Genomic DNA, 22,199 nt, shown 5'->3' with positions numbered 1-22,199 from the left:
AAGCATTTACTGCCTCAGCTACCACCAAACAGCGCGGAACCCTCATAGCTTTCCACCACTCTGTGCCATTTACTCCTCAATCCGAAATTAAAGACCCAGAAAGACGGTACGTAATCCTCACAGGCCAAATAATGGATACAGCGGTTGCCATCGCCTCGTATTACGCTCCCAACAAAAAAGCCAACATCCTTCTTCTCACACCTAATGCAGGTAGTATCTGCACATAATATGGGAACAATTATCACGTGTGGTGACTCAAATCAGGTCCTCCTCCCATTCCTAGACAAATCCCCCTACAACCCGGCCCAAAGCCCTACTAAACTGTCTTTCTCCCAACTTCTCACTCAACACAACTTAGTTGACTCTTTGCGGGAAAGCAACCCAACTAAAAGACGATACACTCATACCCGCATCAGACCTTCTCTCGCATTAACCACATATTTTTTAATTACTGGTATGGCACCTGAGATCCTCACCTCAAGCATTGTCCCTATTCCCTGGTCGGACCACAATGCAGTCTACACTACCATCGCTTCAACTATACCAAAAACCCACAACGCTATTTGTTATCTCCCGGACTCAATGCTCAAACATCCTACCCACCGTCTAATCATCGAGCAAGCCATAAAACAATACCTAACTCACAACATCAGTCCTGACATTTCCCCACTAACACTTTGGGAAGCACACAAACCTGTACTGCATGGAGTGTTCCAGCGGCAATCTGCAATATTTAATCGAGAACGTAGGAATCTTGCACGAAAACTAGAATCTGAATTCCATATTTCCTTCGCTTCCTTTCAGACTAACCCCACCCCAGACACGAAAACCCAACTAGATAAGGCACGACTGAAATACAAACTATTCCTCACTGAATCCGCTGACAAATCCCTGCGCCATGCTAGACATGCTTTTTATATGAAATCCTGATACATTACTGGCGCGCACACTCAAATCCTTAAACAAACCAAACAAGCCAATCCGACTTAAACTGTCAAACGAGGTCTACTCTAGTAATCCTGTGAAGATAGTTCACTAATTCCATTCCCACCTAGCCTCCTTATACTCAGCAGCAAACAAATTTAACCTGGCGGGTGCCGACGCCCTTTTCTCCCATATAAACCTACCCGGGCTATCCCAAGACCAAAGAAGCCAACATGAAGACCCTATCACAGTAGAGGATGTATCGACGCGATCAAAGAACTACAATTGTACAAAAGACCGGGCCCAGATGGATACTCAGCCATATACTACAAAACATTTACAGAGACCCTTTTTTCTATCCTCGCCACTACCTTCAATGTACTCCTAGGTGTACTCTTTCAGACAGGAGACACTGATGGCGACTATCTGTATGATCCCTAAACCCCACTCCGATGACACCTCCTGCACAAATTACCCACCCATCTCCCTCCTAAACCTTGATATTTACTAGCCTAAACCGAATCATTGGCAGTCTTGTACATCGTGATCAGGTGGGCTTTATGCCTATACACCAAGCAAGCGACAATGTACGCCGGGCAGGTCTCTTAGCACATATAGCCAGAACCCGCCGTATCCCTTCTTGCTTTCTTTCTTTTGATATCAAGAAGGCTTTTGATTCTGTTTCCTGGTCCTATTTACATTATACCCTCCAGAAATGGGGTTTTGGCCCTCACTTTACCAAATGGATTGCCGCACTTTATGACAAACCCCAAGCATACATAAAATACACAGGTTACAAATCTGACTCCTTTAATATAGAAAGAGGCACACGCCAGGGTTGTCCACTTCCCCCCTTTTATTTGCCCTTTTAATGGAACCACTAGCTCATCTAATTAGATCCGACCCAACGATAACGGAATAGAATTAGGAGGCTATCAATACAAAATATGCCTCTTTGCAGATGATATCTTGCTATTTCTACCATCTCCACAGGTCTCAGATCCCAATCTCTTACCCATTCTCAACAGGTTTGCCATCATCTCGAGCCTGACAGTCAACCCTAAGAAATCTCTAGCACTGAATATATCCCTCACCAAAGTGGAGATAGAGTCTGCGAAAACTGCACTCCCCTTTGCCTGGATGGTGAAAACAATCCCAAATCTAGGGATCCACCTCACGGCCTCTATCTCAGAACTTTTCTCTGCTAACTACCCACCAGTCCTGAGACAGGTGCCAAACCTGATGGAACAATGGTCCTCTCTCCCATTATCATGGCTATGCAAAATCAATGTAATAAAAATGGCGAACCTAACCAAACTACTATATTTGTTTAGTGTCTTACCAATCCCAATCCCTGTCTATTGCACGCGGCTTGTGCAGAAACGAGAAGCGGCTTTCGTCTGAGGTTCATCTAAACCCTGTATACTTAAGTACATACTCTACCTCCCAAAAATCCACAGCCTACTACAGAGCAGCACACATTGCCAGCCTACCCAAATACCATGCCATGCATGAAATTCCTTTATTGGGTAGCGATAGAATCAGCAGAATGTGACCCCCTATCAGTCACTAACTTACTATGGCTGCGTCCCAAAGACCAACCTAGTCTACACAACCCCGTCGCCAAACACTTTATATCCCTTTGGGATAGACTCAAATTTATTATCATCTGCAATCCCTCACAACCCCCTCCTCTCCTTCCTCAAAAACCTTACCTTTTACCCCACCTGGGACTCCCCCAAGGCATTCAATGCGTCCTTGGGCTTATTAAGGTTACATAAATTAGTCACAGCCCCAAATTTCCTCCCCGACTCTCTACGAGACCTTCGGTTTACTTCAATCAGAACTGTTCCGGTACCTCAAAATTAAAAACTTTTACATGCCCAATAATGGCACAGACACTCCCCTAAATCAATTCACTAGCTTTGAATCTACATGTATAAGAGATCCACATGCTAGAGGACTGATCTCATTCCTCTATTCCCAGCTTCTAGTCAAACCTGACTCAAGCAAACCCCCCTACACCCAGAAATGGGAGGCGGACCTAGGGCGTACCCTAGACATTGCAGACTGGTCTGAGATCTGGTCAGTAACTAAATAATCCTCTCCTAACATCCTAGCGGTGGAAGCCAACTATAAAGTACTGACCCGTTGGTACTTAGTACCATCCAGGGTAGCTACATTTTTACCCACTTACTCAGCTCTTTGTTTTCGTGGCTGTTTGGATCAGGGCACCCACTTGCATATTTGGTGGACCTGCCCAATAGCCCAAACCTTCTGGAATGATATTTTCGCTCTTACCTGCAGAATGTTTGACATGTTGGGACAGCCTGACCCATTCACTGCACTCTTTAACTCAACACCAGAATGCTTGTCACGCACCCAATTCAAGCTTCTTGTCCATCTCCTTACAGCTACGAAACAAACCATAGCGAAAGCATGGAAATCCCTTTCTTTGGTAGTAGCTGAGGCGAAGCATGGGATTAACAACACCATGATACACGCCAAGATGGCAGCTATAGAAGGAAATCAGATCCCCAAATTCGACAAAATTTGGCACCCCTGGGTAAAATACTGTCTACTGCTGACCTTTTACGGCACTGTCCTCCTGCCATGGTAGCTGACATTAAGCTGTGACTACTACACCTTGCAATGGCTCTCAGGTCAACCTTGTGGACTCCTCCTCCTGTCTCTTTAACCTTTCTTTCCTCCCCTGTATGGTTTTGAAGCTCTTGTTATCACACAGGACACAGCCATTCCACACTGTCTTCCAACAGCAACCGATTTCTGCCCCGCCGAACAACCTGACCTCGCTTGTGCTCCCTCAAAGCACTACATTAACGGAAATTGTTAAATTTTGTTACTCATTGTTTGTTCAACATACAGACCAGCCTATGTTTTGTTGAGCTTCACTCTCTTTGCACTTTTATGTTCAATTAGCATCTTTGTTATGTATGCTCTTGTAAACTCAATAAAATCTTTTAACAAGGAAAAATTTCATATGGGTACAGTGTTGCATGCCCGCGCAATTGTCATTCAAAGTGTGACAGCGCTGAAAGCTGAAAATTGGCCTGGGCAGGAAGGAGTGAAAGTGTCCGGTATTTAAGTTGTTAAACATGCTGTAGGATGACCTCTTCATCTCAATTCGATGTGGGCCTCATAAGAATCTAAATTGTTCAGTATAATTATAAATACTTTTGTTAGAGGCACTTTCATGCGGCATAAACTGCCGTGTTTCTTTAATGGTAATTTAGGACTTTGTTTATGAAGGGACCTCTTAAGCTTTCGTATATAAAGCTAAGATGTAACTTGTCCTGGTCCTGTCAGTTGATTTTTATTGGGTAGTAAAATGTTGTACAGATTGCCTGGTGTTTATTAACTGTTCCTTTAGCTTTCTTCATTTGCAGTTTATTTGGCAGTTAATTAGACTTGCTGGTCTTTGGTACAGATAGCTCACTGTTCTCCTCCTCCATATCTATGCTTGTCTCGTTCCTCGCCTGCTTTTAAGATGTCTTAAAGATTTGTGATGTAAGTCCTTATCTCTTGCTTTCTCCAGCAGTAGTTTCAATTCCATTTTAAAATACACATTATCTATTTGTGCAGCTGTGACTGGGAAATAGCGCGATGGGGAGGAGAGGTTGTTTCTGTAAAGCGGTATAAGCGGTATAATCGCTCCTTATAGTGCAAGGAGTCGACCTTGTTTTTGTTTGCTGAAGAGATTGTAATTGGCATCTTTAGATTGTGATCAGGGTGATATACCCCTTGGCCTGCCCTTACTTGCTTTCTGACTCTGCCGCTATCCCTGCACCCTCCTCTGTGTTACCAGCCCAAAATTCTTCACACCCCCTAACTTCTCAACAGTGTGATTGAAATGGCATAGCCCGTATAGAGTCCTTACGTTGACTGTTGCTAATTGAATGGGCTCTGTGCTGTTTTTTTTTTATTGAGACAGTGAAAAATAATTCAGAGGAGGCATGTAATCATAGGGGAACATCACTGTTTTTGCTATAGATGTTTATCTGAATATAGTTTTTATTTAATGTTCACTTACATGCTTGCTGTGCCATACATAATGGTATTTCATATACAGAGTTGTCATAGTGGTGGCTATCTGTATATCTTCGCAGTCAGTGATGTGTAATTGCAAACTCTTTTAAGAAGTGTCTTCCAACCTTTTTTTATGTCTTCTTACCTTATATTTATTCATACATACTTATTTTTGTGACTATAATGCTACTTAATGCAATCATTGGTCACTTTAATCTCAACAGCTACTTAGAACCCAAAAGCGTATACATGGTAACCAACATTAAAGTGGTTCTAAAGGCTAAAGGTTATTTACCTCCATGCATTCTATACATGAAGTTAAAAAAACCTGCTGTGTGCATTCCCCCAGCCACCCCCCCCCCCCCCCCAATATTACTTTCCTAAACCTGATTTCAATCCAGCAATGTGCACCAAAGCTAAACTAGTATTACCCTAAGACACAATATGCAGAATGGGGACACAGTGTAACACATTTTTTTTAGAATGTCAATAACAAAACTTTGAAAAGAAACTCCTGAATTGCGTTAAGCTCCACTCGAAATTTCTATTTCCATGACTTGATGAATTTTACTATCACAGTTTAGACACATTCCAAGGTAAAGGTTTCTGTTGTTCCAAACTTGGAGAAGAGGAAGTTTGAATTTGCATCATAGAGAGAACCAAGCGGAGAGCGCAGAGCAGGTTTAGCAAAAAAGCACAGATTGACTTGTATTTTTTTATATGTGGTCCACCTTGGTTGGTAAGTGTTCTAACTGTTGGGTGTGTATTGGTCCAGGGACCAAAAACTGTTCTAGTTTCATTATAACATTTATTTGCTGCTTAAAGTGGTTGTAAAGTCAAAAGGTTTTTTATCTTAATGCATTCTATGCAATAAGATAAAAAGCGTTCTGTGTACAGCAACCCCCCTCAGCTCACCCAAATAATTACCTGAGCCCATCTCGATCCAGCGATGTTGCACCAGAGACTCGGCTGTCCAGCACTCTCTCTCTCCTCATTGGCTGAGAAAGCAGTGAAGTGCCATTGGCTCCTACTGTTGTCAACCAAAGTCAGTGAACCAATGAGAAGAGAGAGGGGGTGGCACCCGGCCGTGGATCAGCTCTGGTGCCCCCATAGCAAGCTGCTTGCTGTGGGGGCACTCAAAAGGAGGGAGGGGCCAGGAGCGCCAAAGAGGGATTCGAGAAGCGGAGGATCTGGGCTGCTTCTGACAAAACCACAGCAGAGAACAGGTAAGTATAACATGTTTGTTATTTTTAACAAAAAAAAAAACTGAGACTTTAGTATTACTTTAAATAAGCACGGTATATGTGTGTGTCTGTGTGGAGACTAAGTACAGCTGCTAGATTTACATATGAATTTAAAAAGCATAATAGAATTAGGCTTCTGGAAACATTAAAGCATCCCACACCTTTGAAAATAATGCATGCTTCATTATCCTGATTCTGACTTCATTAGCTAGTAAGTCTCTAACCTGGTACAAGCTTGCAGCCAGAGAAGACTGAAAAAAGTGTTTTTTCGTATGTTTGCTCCAAATCAAGAAAATCTATTTTTAAAAAAGTTAAAACGCACAAACATGTATACCTAGGTACAACCCCAATTCCAAAATAGTTTGGATGCTGTGTAAAAATCTACATAAAAACAGAATGCAATAATTTGCAAATCTTATAAAACAATATTTTATTCACAATAAAAAACATATCTAATGAAAAAATGTACCATTTTAAGAAAAATAAGGTAAAAGTTGGCATAGGGCAACAAAAACCTTGCAAAGTACAACCTCAATTCCAAAAGAGTTGGGACAGTGCCATATTTGTCATGGTGTAGCATTCCTTCACCTTTTAACAACACTATGTAAACATCTGGGAACTGAAGAGACCAGTTGCTGGAGTTTTGGGAGAGGAATGTTGTCCCATTCTTGCTTGAGCACTTGCTGCTCTAAAACCTGGATATAGCTTTTAGCATTGATGGTACCTTTTCAGATGTACACGCACTAATGCACCCCCATACCATTCGACATGCAGGCATTTGAACCGAGTGCTGATCACAAGCCGGAAGGTTCTTCTCCTCTTTAGTCCGTTGGATGTGGCGGCCATGGTTGCCAAAAAGAATGTCAAATTTCGATCTTCATCTGACCACACAACAGTTTTCCACTTTGCAACAGACCATTTTAAATGAGCTTTGGCCCAGAGAAGAGGGCAACGTTTCTGAATCATGTTCAAATACGGCTTCTTCTTTCCATTCCAGGTATGGCTTCTTGTATTTTTGAATGGTATGGCGAACTGTGTTCACAGACAGTGATTTTTGGAAGTGTTCCTGAGCCCATGCAGTGATGTCCATCACAGAATCATGCCTGTTTTTTACTGCAGTGCCATCTGAAAGCCCAAAGATCATAGGCATCCAATATTGCATTTCAACCTTGTCCCTTGTGCACAGAGATTTCTAAAGATTTTCTGAATCTTTTGATGATATGTACTGCAGGTGATGATGTATTTAAAGTCTTCGCTATTTCACAGAGTGGTGATGATGACCATTTTTTTACCCAATCATGTTACTGAGCTGTTGCCAATTAAACTAATTTGTTGCAAATGTTCTTCCAGCTCTTCCTTGTTAGTATCACTTCCCAGGTTTTTGTTTCTCTGTCCCAACTTTTTTGAAATTTGTTGCTGCCGTCGATTTTAAAATTTCCTATTTTTTTCCCCTAAGATGGTACATTTTCTCAGTTTAAACATGTGATATGTTTTTTATTTTCCATTGTGAATAAAATATGGGTTTGAGATTTGCAGATAATTGCATTCTGTTTTACTGTTGATTTTACACAGCATCCCAACTTTTTTGCAATTTGGGTTGTATATAATGTTATATAGGTTGTGGAGTTTGCAATTGGGTAAGAGATACTACACATGCACTAGCACAGACTATATCAAACAACACATAAAAACAGATGCATCTGTGGCTGCGGACCAAGCATGTGGTCACTTGAGTAGATATTTAGACACTTGGAGTTTATGCAGATCCTGCTACGTATTTACTCTTTCTAGGTTTTACAAATTGTTCTCACATTGATCTTTTCGCAGCCAGTGGAGGAGCTGCCTAACCCAAGGAATCTGTTCACACGTGCCATTACTCCACCCACTCGGTGTCATCTGTTAAGATTGCGGGTGTACTCACAGCCACAGGACAAAGGGTCACAGGGTGGACAGCCTGGGGAGCAATGCCAATAAACATTTCAGTTGTTGTGACAAACTCCTGTCACAATTATTGATTATTATTTTTTTCTCTGTTTCTCCACAGTCATGTTAGAAAATCATGAGGTAACAGAAGACGACATACCACCTTCACTGAAACGCCAGCGGATAGAAATCAACTGTCAGGACCCATCCATAAAGGTTTTCACATTTGCCATTTATTTCTGTAGCTTATTCTTTGATACAGTTATGCCATGATGGGATAACTGCTTGTCTGGAAAAGAGACGTAGCCCGAGGAGGTGTAAATCTTTGGATGATAAGAGCTAGGGCTGGTTCTATGTCCAAGTCACGCCAGTGGCATTAAGCTTTATGAGAACTTAAGTGTCTTAAGTGCTCCATTGCCCATTTTCACACAGTAAATCAACCTCTATATGAAAGTGTTGGGCCTGAGTGCCTAGAAGAGTCTCAGAGGGAATTATTTCTCTCTCTATATCATTTATAGAGCTTCAAGATACCTTCTAATAGGGGGATCTATTTGACAAAGGCAAAGGAATACTAACTATTATTTGGCCTGTGTTTCCCATACTTTCGTCTAACTAATTGGTTCTCAGCTCCGGTCCTCAGGTCCCCACTAACAGGCCAGATTTTAGGTATAACCTTGGGAAGATGCAGTCTAGAATACTGCAATTACTGAGCAGCAAATGATATCACCTGTGATGTATTTCAGTTATCTTGCAAAGCTTGCTTGTTAGTGGGCCCTGGGGCCAGGAGTTGAGAACCACTTAGCAGTGGCTGAGTTCAACCCTTCACCCTGCCACTATTGAGAAGTCTGAGCCTGGCTAAATATGTACATTCAGATCTTATTACCTATCACTGATTTTTAAAAAAAATTTTTATTAACCACTTGCCGACCAGCCACCGCAGTTTTATTGCGGGAGAATGGCACGGCTGGGCGAAACGACGTTATGTAACATCGCTCCTCCCTGTGGCCACTAGGGGCGCCCGCTGCTCGCCTCCCGAAGCCGATGCGAGTGCCCGGCGGTCACAATTACCGCCGGGCTCCCACGATTGCTCGTGGCACACTGAGAACCGGGATCTATGTGTGTAAACACACAGATCCCAGTTCTCTGAGGGGAGAAGAGACAGATCGTGTGTTCATACATAGTATGAACAGCGTTCTGTCATCTCCCCTAGACAGTCCCATCCCCTCTTCAGTTAGAACACAGAGAGGGAACACAGTTAACCCCTTGATCTCCCCCTAGTGTTAACCCCTTCACTGCCAGTGACCTTTTTACAGTAATCGGTGCATTCTTATAGCACTGATTGCTGTATAAATGCCAATGGTCCCAAAAATGTGTCAAAAGTGTCCGATGTGTCCGCCATAATGTCGCAGTCCTGATAAAAATCACAGATCGCCGCCATTACTAGTAAAAAAAATAATAATAATAAAAATGCTATAAATCTATCCCCTATTTTGTAGACGCTATAACTTTTCCGCAAACCAATCAATATACGCTTATTGTGATTTTTATTACCAAAAATATGTAGAAGAATACATATCGGCCTAAACTGAGATAAAATTAGCTTTTTTTTAAAAAAAAAATGTGGATATTTATTATAGTAAAAAGTACAAAATATTTTTCAAAATTGTCGCTCTATCAATTTTGTTTGGGTGCAACGTCACACAACTGCACACTTGTCAGCGACGCAGTGCCGAATCGCAAAACATGGCTTGGTCATTCAGCAGCCAAATCTTCCGGGGCTGAAGCGGTTAAAGATGATCCCTAAGCAAATACTGAGAAAGAAACAATTTCATTCAGTCATATATGTTAATAAAAAAACCCTTAGAATTTCATTTTTAAACAACTAGCATTTTTACCTAAATCTGTCTTGATTTTAGGCTCCTAGGATCATCATTCTTAGCCAATCAGTTACTAGTGGAGCAGTGTTAAACTGTGCACATAGAAAAAGGATGCTTGTAACTGTAAGACAACATACTGTATATTGGGGAAAATACTGTGTATTTAAAGTGTAATCCACAGGGATTTTAACATACTTTGTTGCAGATTCCTACCTTTTGTTATTCTGAAGAAATAGCTGTTTGTCTGTTTCCATGTTCTGAGTGAATGTAAGTGATTTTATAATCATCAGTCAGCTGCTGCACTTGCAGATTTGTAATGAGGAAAGTGCATCCCTTTAGATGTGATTTCCCTTCGGGCGTGTATATAACCAAAAATGACATTTTTGTTGCAGGGGATGCCCAAAATCTGACTTGTATCATAGTGCAGACTTCTGGGAAAATCAGTGAGTAAATCACACAAGTAGGAAATGGCATTTCTGGGGAGAGTTCTGTACACCATGTGTGTGCAGAACGCCTCCAGGTTGCCATATATCATTGCATTTTACTGAAAATTACAGAGCTGCAGATTGAAAAGGAAAGGCAATTTTTTAAATAATTAAATTACAGTATGACGTGTAGCAATTGTATATGCTATATTATTTTTTATTTGCTATTATCTCCCCCATAATAGTGGAGTTACCCCTTAATATGCTGACTTTATAATGGTAATACCCCCAATATCCTTTGTTAACTACCTACACTCTTCTTACTTGTTTGTAAGAAAAATTTGCATTAAAGAGAGTGATTCTCGGTCATGCATATTGTATTTGAAGCAGATAGGCACCTTAAACATGTATGGGATTATACCGGGGTAGGCAACTTTTGAGAGGTGGAGATATGAGCAACATGAAAAATATCAAAGATCACTGGGGTTCGTGCCCCCCCTTTTTAAAAAAGAAAAAAAAAAAAGAAGAAATTAACTAGCATGGGCTAACTAAATAGCTAAATAGTAAGGAAAACTTAGAAAAATATTATAAGACAAATGTCACTGTAAAAATATAAACTTAGCCTACCTTAAAGTGGACAGTGTCAGTAGGGAAGTGGATGGTGTCAATAGTTTTTCTTATTTTTTTTAATATTTTATTTATTTTCAATTTTTTAGCAGTCCTGTTAGGTGGCTTTGGTGAAATGTCAGTGGTCTAAACAAAGAGAACACAGTCCTCAGTCTCCCTCTCTGCAGCCTCAGCTGCATAGTATGAATGAACAGAAAGAGCTTTGCACAGACTCCCTGTTCATTCACAAACTGGAGCTTTGTAAACAATGTTTACTATTCTTCAGTTATTCAGTTGCGACAGTTACCGATCACTCACAGTGTCCATTCAGAAAAGGAAGGGCCTGTAAATTACATAATTACCAGCCTCTTCCTCCACTTCCTCCACTATTGATCTTGAAGATACCCTGCAGCAGCCAGAAGGAGAGGAGAGTAGGGCAAGCAGGCGACATTCCCAGGGGTTCGGTAGCAGAAGGAAGGGGAACCAAAAAATAGGAAAAAAAAAGAGATGATCAAATACCACCAAAAGAACGCTCTTTTTGTGTGATTTTTTTTAAAAAATAACTTCCATTTGGAGTACAGTGATGCACGACCGAGCAATTACCAGTTAAAGTAGCGCAGTGCTGAATAGCAAAAAAATGGCCTGATCATGAAGGCGGTAAAGCCTTCTGTAGCTGAAGTGGTTAAGTTCTACCAGGTGAATGTTGTTGCCTCAGTGGAAGGCAGCTTCAGGAAGCCCTTTAAACTGCAGGCAGTCCCCAGTTTCTTGTTTTTTGGGCCTGTTAGTGATTGTTCACCGTGTTACTCACCCCTCAGTTGGTCTGCTTTTGAACATCAGGAATGTTTAAGACTTCCTGGATCTTTTAAAAGATGAGAGAATGAGAGAGGAGAATCTTTTTCTTGGAGTCCTTTAAATGACATGGGTTACATCCCTCTGTGTTTATGCAAAATAGTATTGCTTTGCTATGTACCTGAGGCATGCTGTTAGTGGAAGGGGGTTATCATGGCCTGGTCTACCCTATTTTTTTGCCAGTATCCTATCCTTATGTAGGCAGCAGTATAACCTCAAACTTAGGACTTCCTGTCCCCCCCCCCCCCCCAAATGGAAAAGGATTTTTATGGTGAGCACAGAAATTGTGTTTTTTTTTTTTTTTTTTTTTTTAAACATTAGCATGCAATTTGCTAATATTTATGTATAAGGTTGTACTAATATGTATAAAATGTTTGAAAGGCTGTAGAATCCATTTAAACATCTTTCCATTCTCAATCAAAGCAGAAGTAATTTGTTCAAATATGGGTTGACCATATGTTAGAAAATAGATTGATATTTAGGTTTGGTGTCCTGATTTGTAATCTCATTGTGTTTGTGTGTGTGTGGGGGGTCTTAGTACAGGGATACTTTAATATGTTTGTGGAAGTGGATTATGCTGCCTGGGAATACATCTGTTTATACACATCCATTCCCGTTATTATTATCTGCACTATGTCTAAACTTACTTGTACAGTAATCCAGAGCTGTAATGGGTGAGGGGTCAGCAAGCAGAGCTTGTTATCAAGCAAGCAAAGAATTTTGTTCTGTTTGGTAGCATACTCTGAGCTCTAAAGCTTGTGTTGTGTGGCGCTCGCAGACTATTAACACAAAAGCTCAGGAATGGGTGAGCAGCACCACTGCATGTGATGATATCTGCAAAAACCATCTGTATTCTTTTGTCGTACAAGTTATCTGATAATTGTTCACCTCATTGTGCAGCTGTGACTGATAAACACAAAATTTGAAACTGTGCCATCTAAACTCACAGTGTATAGTGTAGGAGCCCAATTGGTCCTATAGATAACAATTTCCAGTTTGTCATTTTTACTTTCCACCACTAGATGGCAAGCTTAGCATTCCTCAAATATAATCCTACAAATGATATGTTAATGCAAATCATTTTCTGAGCAAAGGTAGAGATTAAATTCCTGCGTTTTACCTCTGTTTCTCTGTCAGCGAGCTTGTAAAGAATGAAGGTAAATTATGGCCCAGCTTAATCTCGTAGCTGGATTTATTTCTGAAAATTACACATCTGGAATATGCAGCAAGGTTTGTAATATAGGTTTTGATGTTTTAGGGCATTGTAGGAAGCATAATGTGACTTTCATATATAAATATTCCTAGCGAGGACACTTAAGCTTTCAGTTCCTATGTTGTAAATATTACGCTATATTAAAGGTCAAGAGAAGTGAACTGCTCTCTTCTTACATGGAGGCTGTGTCCCATTGGTCCCATTATTGCACTCGCTGTTCCCAACACACCATATCAGAGTCATACAAAATATCTAGTATCAGAGATGTAACAGAAATCCCTGCAACAAGCTGTGTGTAAATGACTGATCAGCTTCCAATTACAAGTAATATGTTCAGTAGTCTGCTAATTGGGGATAGCTGCAAGTTCTGTTTAAACTTAAATTGTACTTTGTAAACCTGAGCTTCATGGGGGCAGATAGAGGAGAGAGATAGTAGTCTTGGCCTTTCTAGTAATGAGAGTTTAGCATGGAAGCCTTTCATCTTATGCTAAATACACAACTGAAATGCATATATGTGAATTGGGTTACCTAATAGAGCAGGGGTGCTCAAACCGTGGCCAATCGAGCCATCTGATGTGCCCAGATTCCGATCAACGGCTTGCTGATCCGCCATCCCAGAGCATCAGAGTGCATGGAGATGGCACCGGCAGTTGAGGAAGCAAGTGCCCGCGGAGGGGGCAGGAGCCGCATAAGCCGATGCTTTCTCTGTAGCGCCGGTCTCCTGTCCCACTTTGCCTGGGACCTTCTTAGCAGCTTGGAGAGCGATGCCAGCAAGAGCTGGAAGAGGAAAAGGTCAGTGTATTAAACATCACATACGCTGCACTTTTGAACAATGGGCATATTAGCATTTATAAAAGAGGCATATTAGGCTGCTTTTACACTGATCCGCAGGTAGAGCACAGTACACTTGTGGCTTTCCTGCGGGTTGGCTGCTCTGAGTCATAGACTTCTATTATATTCTGGTGATTTGGTGTGCTTTTTGGTAAAATTATAATTTCTAGGGGTAGTTTTAAACTTTCCTCCTGCTAGTAGGAGATCATGTCCCCTGGTTCTTGGTTTAGGAGGGCTGAACCTTATGCATACCCTTTATGAATTTAAAGCAGAACTACACTGCCTCTGAGCACCACAAACCAAACATGCTATTATATTATTTTAATAGTCAAAGCAAACTCCCCTATGCATCTATTGCTCCATGCTTTATTTTGCTGACAAATCACATTCAAAAACATTTCAAAGCCTTGGCCATCTTGAGTAAGGGCAGATGATTCATGTAGCATTTACTTTCTGGAATCCGTGTGCCCTTAGCTCAGGCATGCATGCAGGGGTGTGTGCTTAGCTGAGAAAACCCCTCCTCTCTCCCTGAAAACTCCTGGGATGTATAACATAATTTACCTAGGCCTGGAAACCAGGAATGTAAAAAAAAAAAGTTTAAAACAAGTAAACATGAGATACTTTTCTATCTATTTGCTAATGCTAGCAGCATAAGGATTAAAAATAGTCAATATTTATTGAGTAAGTGAAGTTCAGTTTAAAGGGTCCAGTCATGTCATTTCTTTCCTTTCTTTACTCCAGACTGTACATAGTATGTTCCTGCAGTCTCTCCTGGTATGTTTTATCCCTCAGACCTTTCACCATTTTTGTTGCCCATCTCTGGACTCGTTTTATATTATCAAAATTTTTATGTATGTGAGGTCTCCAGAAGATCTGTATAGAAAAATTAGGACCTCTTTTCTTCCCACTGGGGATTCCGCAGGTGATAATTAAAGATATATATAGGGGAAGTAGGACCTTCTTCACCCTGCTGGTGATCCCTCCAGTGATAATTAAAGATCTATATAGAGGAATTAGGACCTCCTTCCTCCTGCTGGTGATCCCTCTAGTGAGATAAAGATCTATATAGAGGAATTAGGACCTCCTTCCTCCTGCTGGTGATCCCTCTAGTTATGCCCAGAATTGTATTGACTTTCCTCACTGCCAGGACATACAGTTTTCTCATTTCTTTCCTATCGTCTGAAAAAAGCACCCCCAAAATATTTTTTCTTCTTAGTTCTGGCCAACATTGTACCCCCAGTGTTGTGCTCTTATTCTATATTGTACTCTGTTAAAGGATCCTTTTTCCGATGTCACCCTTCTGCTTCCATGTTGCTTTTTTAGATAATAAGTCAGTGTTATACTGCTTATTTATTGTCCACCTGAGTGGACAACATGGGAAGCTATAAAGTTAGACCAATAAACAGTAGAATAATCGTCCAGGTTTTGCAGGGTGGGAGTGGTGTGTGAATCACTTGACTAGTGAGACGGAATTACAAATATCAGCAAAACAGTTACACATACACTATGTTGCCAAAAGTATTGTGACGCCTGCCTTTACACACACATATGAACTTTAATAGCATCCCAGTCTTAGTCCGTAGGGTTCAATATTAAGTTGGCCCACCTTTTGCAGCTATAACAGCTGCAACTCTCCTGGGAAGGCTGTCCACAAGGTTTAGGAGTGTGTCTATGGGAATGTTTGACCATTCTTCCAGAAGTGCATTTGTGAGGTCAGGCACTGATGTTGGACGACAAGGCCTGGCTCACAGTCTCTGCTCTAATTCATCCCAAAGGTGTTCTATTGGGTTTAAGTAAGGACTCTGTGCAGGCTAGAAAAGTTCCTCCACCCCAAACTCGCTCATCCATGTCTTTATGGGCCTTGCTTTGTGCACTGGTGCGCAGTCATTTTGGAACAGGAAAGGGCCATCCCCAAACTGTTCCCACAAAGTTGGGAGCATGAAATTGACCAAAAGGCTGACACCCTAATAGTTCCCTTCACTGGAGCTAAGGGGCCAAGCCCAACCCCCGAAAAGCAGCCCCTCATCATAATCCCCCCTCTACCAAACTTTACACTTGACATAATGCAGTCGGGCAAGTACTGTTCTCCTGGCAATCGCCAAACCCAGACACGTCCATCGGATTGCCAGACAGAAGCGTGATTCCTCGCGCCAGAGAACATGTCTCCACTCCTCTAGAGTCCATTGGCGGCGTGCTTTACACCACTGCATCCAACGCTTTGCATTGCACTTGGTGATGTAAGGATTGGATGTAGCTGTTCGGCCGTGGAAACTTATTCCATGAATCTCTCTATGCACTGTTGTTATCCTAATCTGAAGGCCACACAAAGTTTGGAGGTTTGTAGCTATTGACTCTGCAGACAGCTGGCGACTTCTGCGCACTGTGAGCTTCAGCATGGGCTGACCCCGCTCTATCATTTTATGTTGCCTAAAACTTTGTGGCTGAGTTACTGTTGTTCCCAGTTGCTTCCACTTTGTTATAATACCACTAACAGTTGACAGTGAAATATTTAGTAGCAATGACATTTTATGGATGGACTTATTGCACAGGTGGCAACCTATCACACTACTATGCTTGAATTCACTGCTCTCCTGAGAGCGACCCATTCTTTCACAAATGTTTATAGAAGCAGTATTCATTCCTAGGTGCTTGATTTTATATATGTGTGGACATGGAGTTGATTGAAACACTTGAATCCAATGATGTGGAGGGGTGTCCCAATACTTTTGGCAATACAGTGTATATGTATTTCATCTGTCTAATAGGCTGTTTGCCTGGAGTACTGCTTTAAAGTCAGTACTATCCCTATAAAGCTCAGTTCTGTAACTTTGACAATGATGGTAGGAAGTCAGGCTGGGCAAGTTTTACTTCATCAGCTGTTATTTAAAATCTTAGGATATACAAGTTATACCAATAGGCTTGGTTTTATTTTCTGCGTGAACATTGCTGTTCGATCTTGAAGAGCGGTACTTTTCCTTTGCAGTCGTTCCTGTTCTCGATCAACCAGACCATCTGTCTGAGGCTGGACAGCATCGAGTCCAAGCTGCAGGTTCTGGAGGCCACTTGTAAATCACTGGAGGAGAAACTGGATATGATCATGAACAAAAATCAAAACCCCATCCAAGTACCCATGGTGGCGGGATCACCACTTGGAGCCACTCAGACCTGGAACAAAGTGCGATGGTAGGAGAACAATATGTCCAGCAGACATAAGCCACAGTTTGTTACTGTTTATTTATTTGATCTGTTTTGTTTACAGTGTTTATACTTTAGAATGTGCATGCCTATTAAATAATTCTTTCCTAATGTGTAAGAGAAATATAGTGTTTAATCTAACTGATCAGTTCTCATCACACAATAGATAGTGTAATAGTGATCTTTAAGGCCTCATGCACACTGTATAACGTTACAAAACCATCAGTAGCTTTGCAGTGAGTTTTTCAACATTTTTGCAATAGCGTTTTTTTCCGTTCTTTTTAGCTCGAAGCCACCTCTCTGCTATTAGCTCATTTACCCACAATGCATCTCTGCAAGGCCTGTTGTTTAGTGACCATTTTCAGAGCAGAGAGAGTTCTAGAGGACAGAGGAAGCACTGCATTGTTCAGGCGCTATTTTGCTTGTTCTTGCTGTGTTTTTGGATCCTTTGATGCAGAAAATTAATGAGGCTAGGCTACAGATTTTATTAAGGATGGTGTGCAGACAGAGACAACTGGGGGAGGGAAGTAGCCGTCGACGACGATTCTGGACCCATCCTTTGCTATCCCGTCATGTATCCTATGGATATTTTGCAAATATGTATACAGGGCTGCGTAGTTATCCGGGGAGATTTTTTAACTTTACGCGCATGTCCATTACATCATTTTATTAACCTTTGGAGAGGCTACAACCAAGATTACAGCTCACACCAAAATGGTACAGGATCCTTCTTTTGGGCCGCACTGGAATCGGATTTAATTGGCTGCAGCGAGAAAAGGCTTCCAACAACATTTAGTGTTGAGTGCGATCCAGTTGGAGCCATACAAAATTTATGGCTCAAATCGCATCGCACAGACATTGCATGTGAATGCTGTGCGTTTGTCGCTTACGCTGTTCACCCTTCACCAGTGTGATCCCAAGCTACTGTTCAATAGACGACACCCCAAACAGAACTCAGGCTTAAAAAATCTGCGTTTATCAGCGTTTGAGTGTTTTTACAGCTAAAAAACGTCTCTCAGAACCCTCTCTTTTTTTTTTTTTTTTACTGCTCAAAAACGTTACTGCCCAAAACTGCTGATAACAGCCTATGTGAGCATGGACAGATAGGATAACACGATGGAGAGTTTAATGACTGTAGAAAAAAACATCTACTGCCAAAAACAGCTGCTGTAAAAAGTCCAAAAATGTCCAGTGTGCATGAAGCCTTAAAGATTAGTTCCCTCTGAACTGTTATTTTAGTTTCTGGTGATGCTTGCAAATCAAAGCTGAACTTCAGGCAGATATAAAAGACACAAATGAAGATACTTCTGTATTTATTTCTACATCGATAAATGTATTTTTTAAATGCAAGCATTGTTAGTACTGAATATGGCCTAGTATTAGCAATCCCTGTAGAGCAGAATTCTGACAGATAGAGAAAAGTTGCCAATCTGTTGTGTCTCAGTGCTCATGTGCTAACAAAGGGCAGGCTGAGAAGAGAGGAGAACAGAGCGACAGTGAGCTAAACTTATCAGTTTTCTGCTTCTCTTTGTACTGTCCAGTCATGGTCTGGAGAAGGGGCAAAATCTGTAAGTTTTACTGAGCTGCCTCAGAGAAAATTCAGGACTCCTGCTTTGCTAGAGTGGCAGAGCTGTGCAACTCTCTGGACTAGTGGAAAGAAATACAAATTCTTAGGCTGGTATAACCCTCATATATATATATATATATATATATATATATATATATTTTTTTTTTTTAATCTATGTATTTAGTTTTTTTTTTTCTGGAGTTCAGCTTTAAACCATTTGATGGTTCAGTAAATCTTAGGGAACAGGGGAATCTCTGTGCTTGGGTTCTCAGATCTGTATACCAAACACAGCCATTAGGATGGAATTTTACTCTTTAAATGGCATGACATCACAAGTTTCAACAGAAGTGAGACTCCTGTAGAGAACATTGTCAGGGAGATCTCACACTGAAGTCACCTAAAGATATAAGATTCCTGCTTGTGATTCCACAAGATAGTCCAATTAGATTATTATTATTATTATATTTGTACAGGATTTAAAAAAAAAGCATCAACAGTTTATGCAGCACTTTACAATATAAAGGAGGACTGTAAATTACAATACATTTCCATACAGAAGGAATAGGAGAGCCCTGCTCATGGAGCTTACAATCTAAAGGATTCCACATAATAACTGAACTAGGTGTACTGACCCTTCAGTTCTATAAATTGTTTGGATATTAAAGTAACATCAACTTCAAAGAACCAGTTTGATCTCTGTTATGTGAAACCTTTCCAATACAGTGTAATTATTCCCCCTATATGGTGCCATCATATTTGTGGAACACTGTACAAAGCTACACTAAAAAAAAAAAAAAAAAAAAACTGTCACTGGATTTGTGCTTTTTCATTAGTGATTGTAATCTCATTTAACATGGTCTGATTGTTTTCATAATTGATATATTCATTGTGAAGGGTTTGACAAGTGTCCAAAAAAAAAAAAAAATTGTAAGTTATGCACATATTTTTTAATACCAACACCTAAGTACAAGCATTCCATTTTTTTTTATTTTTGCATATAGCATATTATAAAATGATAATAAAATTCTTCTGGTCAATCCGTAGGGAAAAAAAATCCATTAAAATTTCATAGTTACATTCCACACATCACAGATTATCTTGCATATGGTGATTTTTATCCAGTGCGCTTCTTGGAACAAAGCCTACTTTTTCGAGGATGCATATGCTCTTCAAATGGCAAGAATAATCTCAAGGAAAACTTATATATCATCCAAAGTTCCCAGATATACATATATTATTTGCCTATTATAAAGTAATAAATCCTCGAACACAAACTTCATATAATGAATTACGGTATTTACTGATGCATCTCTATATATTGTCAAAATGTCAAAAGATCACCCCCCTGGAGTAATAGGACTCCTCTTTCCTGTGGTGGTCCTCCACCCTAGGTGATTCATGGGGAGGAGGGTTGAGAGGTAGGTGTTAGGGTGCAGATTAAGTGTTTAGGACTAATTTATAAGGTTTGATTAAGTGTTAGCATTTAAGTAGGGGGAGGAGTCAGTATTAGGGTTAGTTCAAAAGGAGCAAGAGCTCACTGCTGAAAAACACATTGCAGTATTATATAGTTTTAATGCGTGTTAAAGGCTAAGTTCACAGTTTAAAAAAACATGTTAAATGCACATATTTTTGCAATTATAATGTTTTTTTTCACAGGAGCCTGCAAAGCATTGCACAATCTGTGGGTGCAATGCCAGGCTCCTTCAAACTTCCTCCAGCTCTCTTTTCATACCTCCTGTATGGGCTTTCAGTTAGAGAGCTGGAGGAAGTCTCAAAAAATAAGCAGTTTTACCAACACCCAACTGAGGTTAACCTGGCCACCTATCATGTTAGTACACACTGCTGTTACAATGTGGTGTGACAAAATTTATACAACAGGTCATGTTTGGTAGGCAGTAATGTTGCAAGGCATGACCCATTCATGTAAGTAGGGGTTTTGCCACAACCAAGAGTATGTTGCCCCAACATTTCACATTCCTGATTTGTGCCTGCTGTACCATGTGCTTGTCCTAAAAAGTATTCTGTTCTCTTTGCATTGCTTCCTTTGTGTGAAAATCTTGTTGATCCTGCCAGTCCCCCTGCTTAATTGAAAATGGCTGCGAGAGCACATCCAGCCCACCATGGTCGGTTTTCTGGCTGTGCTGGAAAGACAGCCTGTCTGTCCTCCAATGGTCAGACTTGTGATGACATGACCAGCTGCACAGCTCTTCACTGCTTTCTCCTGCTGACACACCCCACTGCAGTCTCCACCCCCACCCCTCTAAGCTCCTTATGTAGCTGATTACAGAGGTCATGTGATCACTTAGAGAAAAGGAAAAAAAGGTATTTATAATTTTTTTATATATATTTTTTTTCAAATGTTTTGCCAAACATTTCTATTTTAAACTGATTGGGTTGTTTTACAAGGTTTGGGTTCACATACACTTTAATACAGGCATTCAGAAAGCAGCTTATCGCCTCCAAGCTGTCTGTCAACCAGCTCTAAAAAGCAATCCACCACGGTCCGCTTTTCATAGCGTTCAAAAGTCCTGCCGCAGATGTAAATGAGGCCTTTCAGTGCATATCAGCGCCCGTGCTCTATTTAATTTTTTACATTTAGATTAGAACTTTTTCAGTTTTTCCCAACTGAGGTATAAAAAAGAGATTTTATGCTGCAGGCAGCGTGAACACTTTTTGATTAAACTTTGATAATGTCACTATGACTCATGTTGCATAGATGGCTGCTTTTTCTGTTTATATTCTGTTTGCCTGCTGTCTTTGTTTCTGAAATTGGCTTTCAACATGACTTCAAGCACTAATATCTTTATTATTGTAACATCACAAACAGCATTTAAAAACATAAAAGCTAGATCAGAAATGCCTAACTACAGTAAACAACAAAACCGCATCTATTGTAGCTAGATTGGTTTATAAACTTATAGGGATCATGTGAATAATGTGATCCACCTTGACTGATTAATTCTCCTAAGTCACTTTTCCCGAACACTGACTGATGGATTTTTCTCAAGGGCTCTCGCAAAGTTATATGTACATAAATGTATTGTTTCTTTTTCGTGTCTTTTTTCCCTTAAGTACTCTCTGTCATGTTCAAACAGTGCTTGGTGTAGTACCCTAGAGGCTTTCATTTATCCAGTCACTTACCACACATTTCCATCTTTTTGCTAGGGGAAAGTAACATTATATAACATTTTTATAAAAATCCAGCCAGATTTACTAGATCAGAGATTTCTTGCTTCTTAAGGCTCCGTTCACATCTAGGCGTCCCAGGACCACGGGGTCAAAACGCCTCGATTCTCTCCACGATCCTGAATCACGGCAAATCATGGGACACCTGTTGCGATTCCCGTCACTTCCAATGACACCCTGATTTTTCCGCAATCATCGCCCGACGGATCGCGGTAAAATTGTGCAAACAGAATCGCGGTTCCGCCTGCTATTCGGGACGCCTAGATGTGAATGGAGCCTAAGGGCTCTTTCACACATGCCGTTCAGGTCCGC

General features: G+C 40.8%; 1 protein-coding gene across 5 annotated transcripts in view; it reads left to right on the top strand.

Moving 5' to 3' along the window:
* BANP (BTG3 associated nuclear protein) overlaps nucleotides 1-22,199 on the top strand; it is a 662,871-nt gene that overhangs the window by 110,889 nt on the left and 529,783 nt on the right. For 3 of the 5 annotated variants that reach the window (XM_073605714.1, XM_073605712.1, XM_073605715.1), the window contains 2 exons: nucleotides 8,260-8,354; nucleotides 16,923-17,122. In XM_073605714.1, coding sequence (XP_073461815.1) covers nucleotides 8,260-8,354; nucleotides 16,923-17,122 — 295 coding nt within the window. Of the gene's footprint in view, nucleotides 1-6,989; nucleotides 7,213-8,259; nucleotides 8,355-12,998; nucleotides 13,126-16,922; nucleotides 17,123-22,199 lie in introns of those variants that run through there. The other 2 variants (XM_073605711.1, XM_073605716.1) reach the window with 2 other exon arrangements.

The sequence above is a fragment of the Aquarana catesbeiana genome, linkage group LG11 (assembly GCF_042186555.1).
Source record: "Aquarana catesbeiana isolate 2022-GZ linkage group LG11, ASM4218655v1, whole genome shotgun sequence".
NCBI lineage: Eukaryota > Metazoa > Chordata > Amphibia > Anura > Ranidae > Aquarana > Aquarana catesbeiana.
Note: the sequence above shows the minus strand (reverse complement) of the source record. Positions and strands in the feature narration are given on the sequence as shown.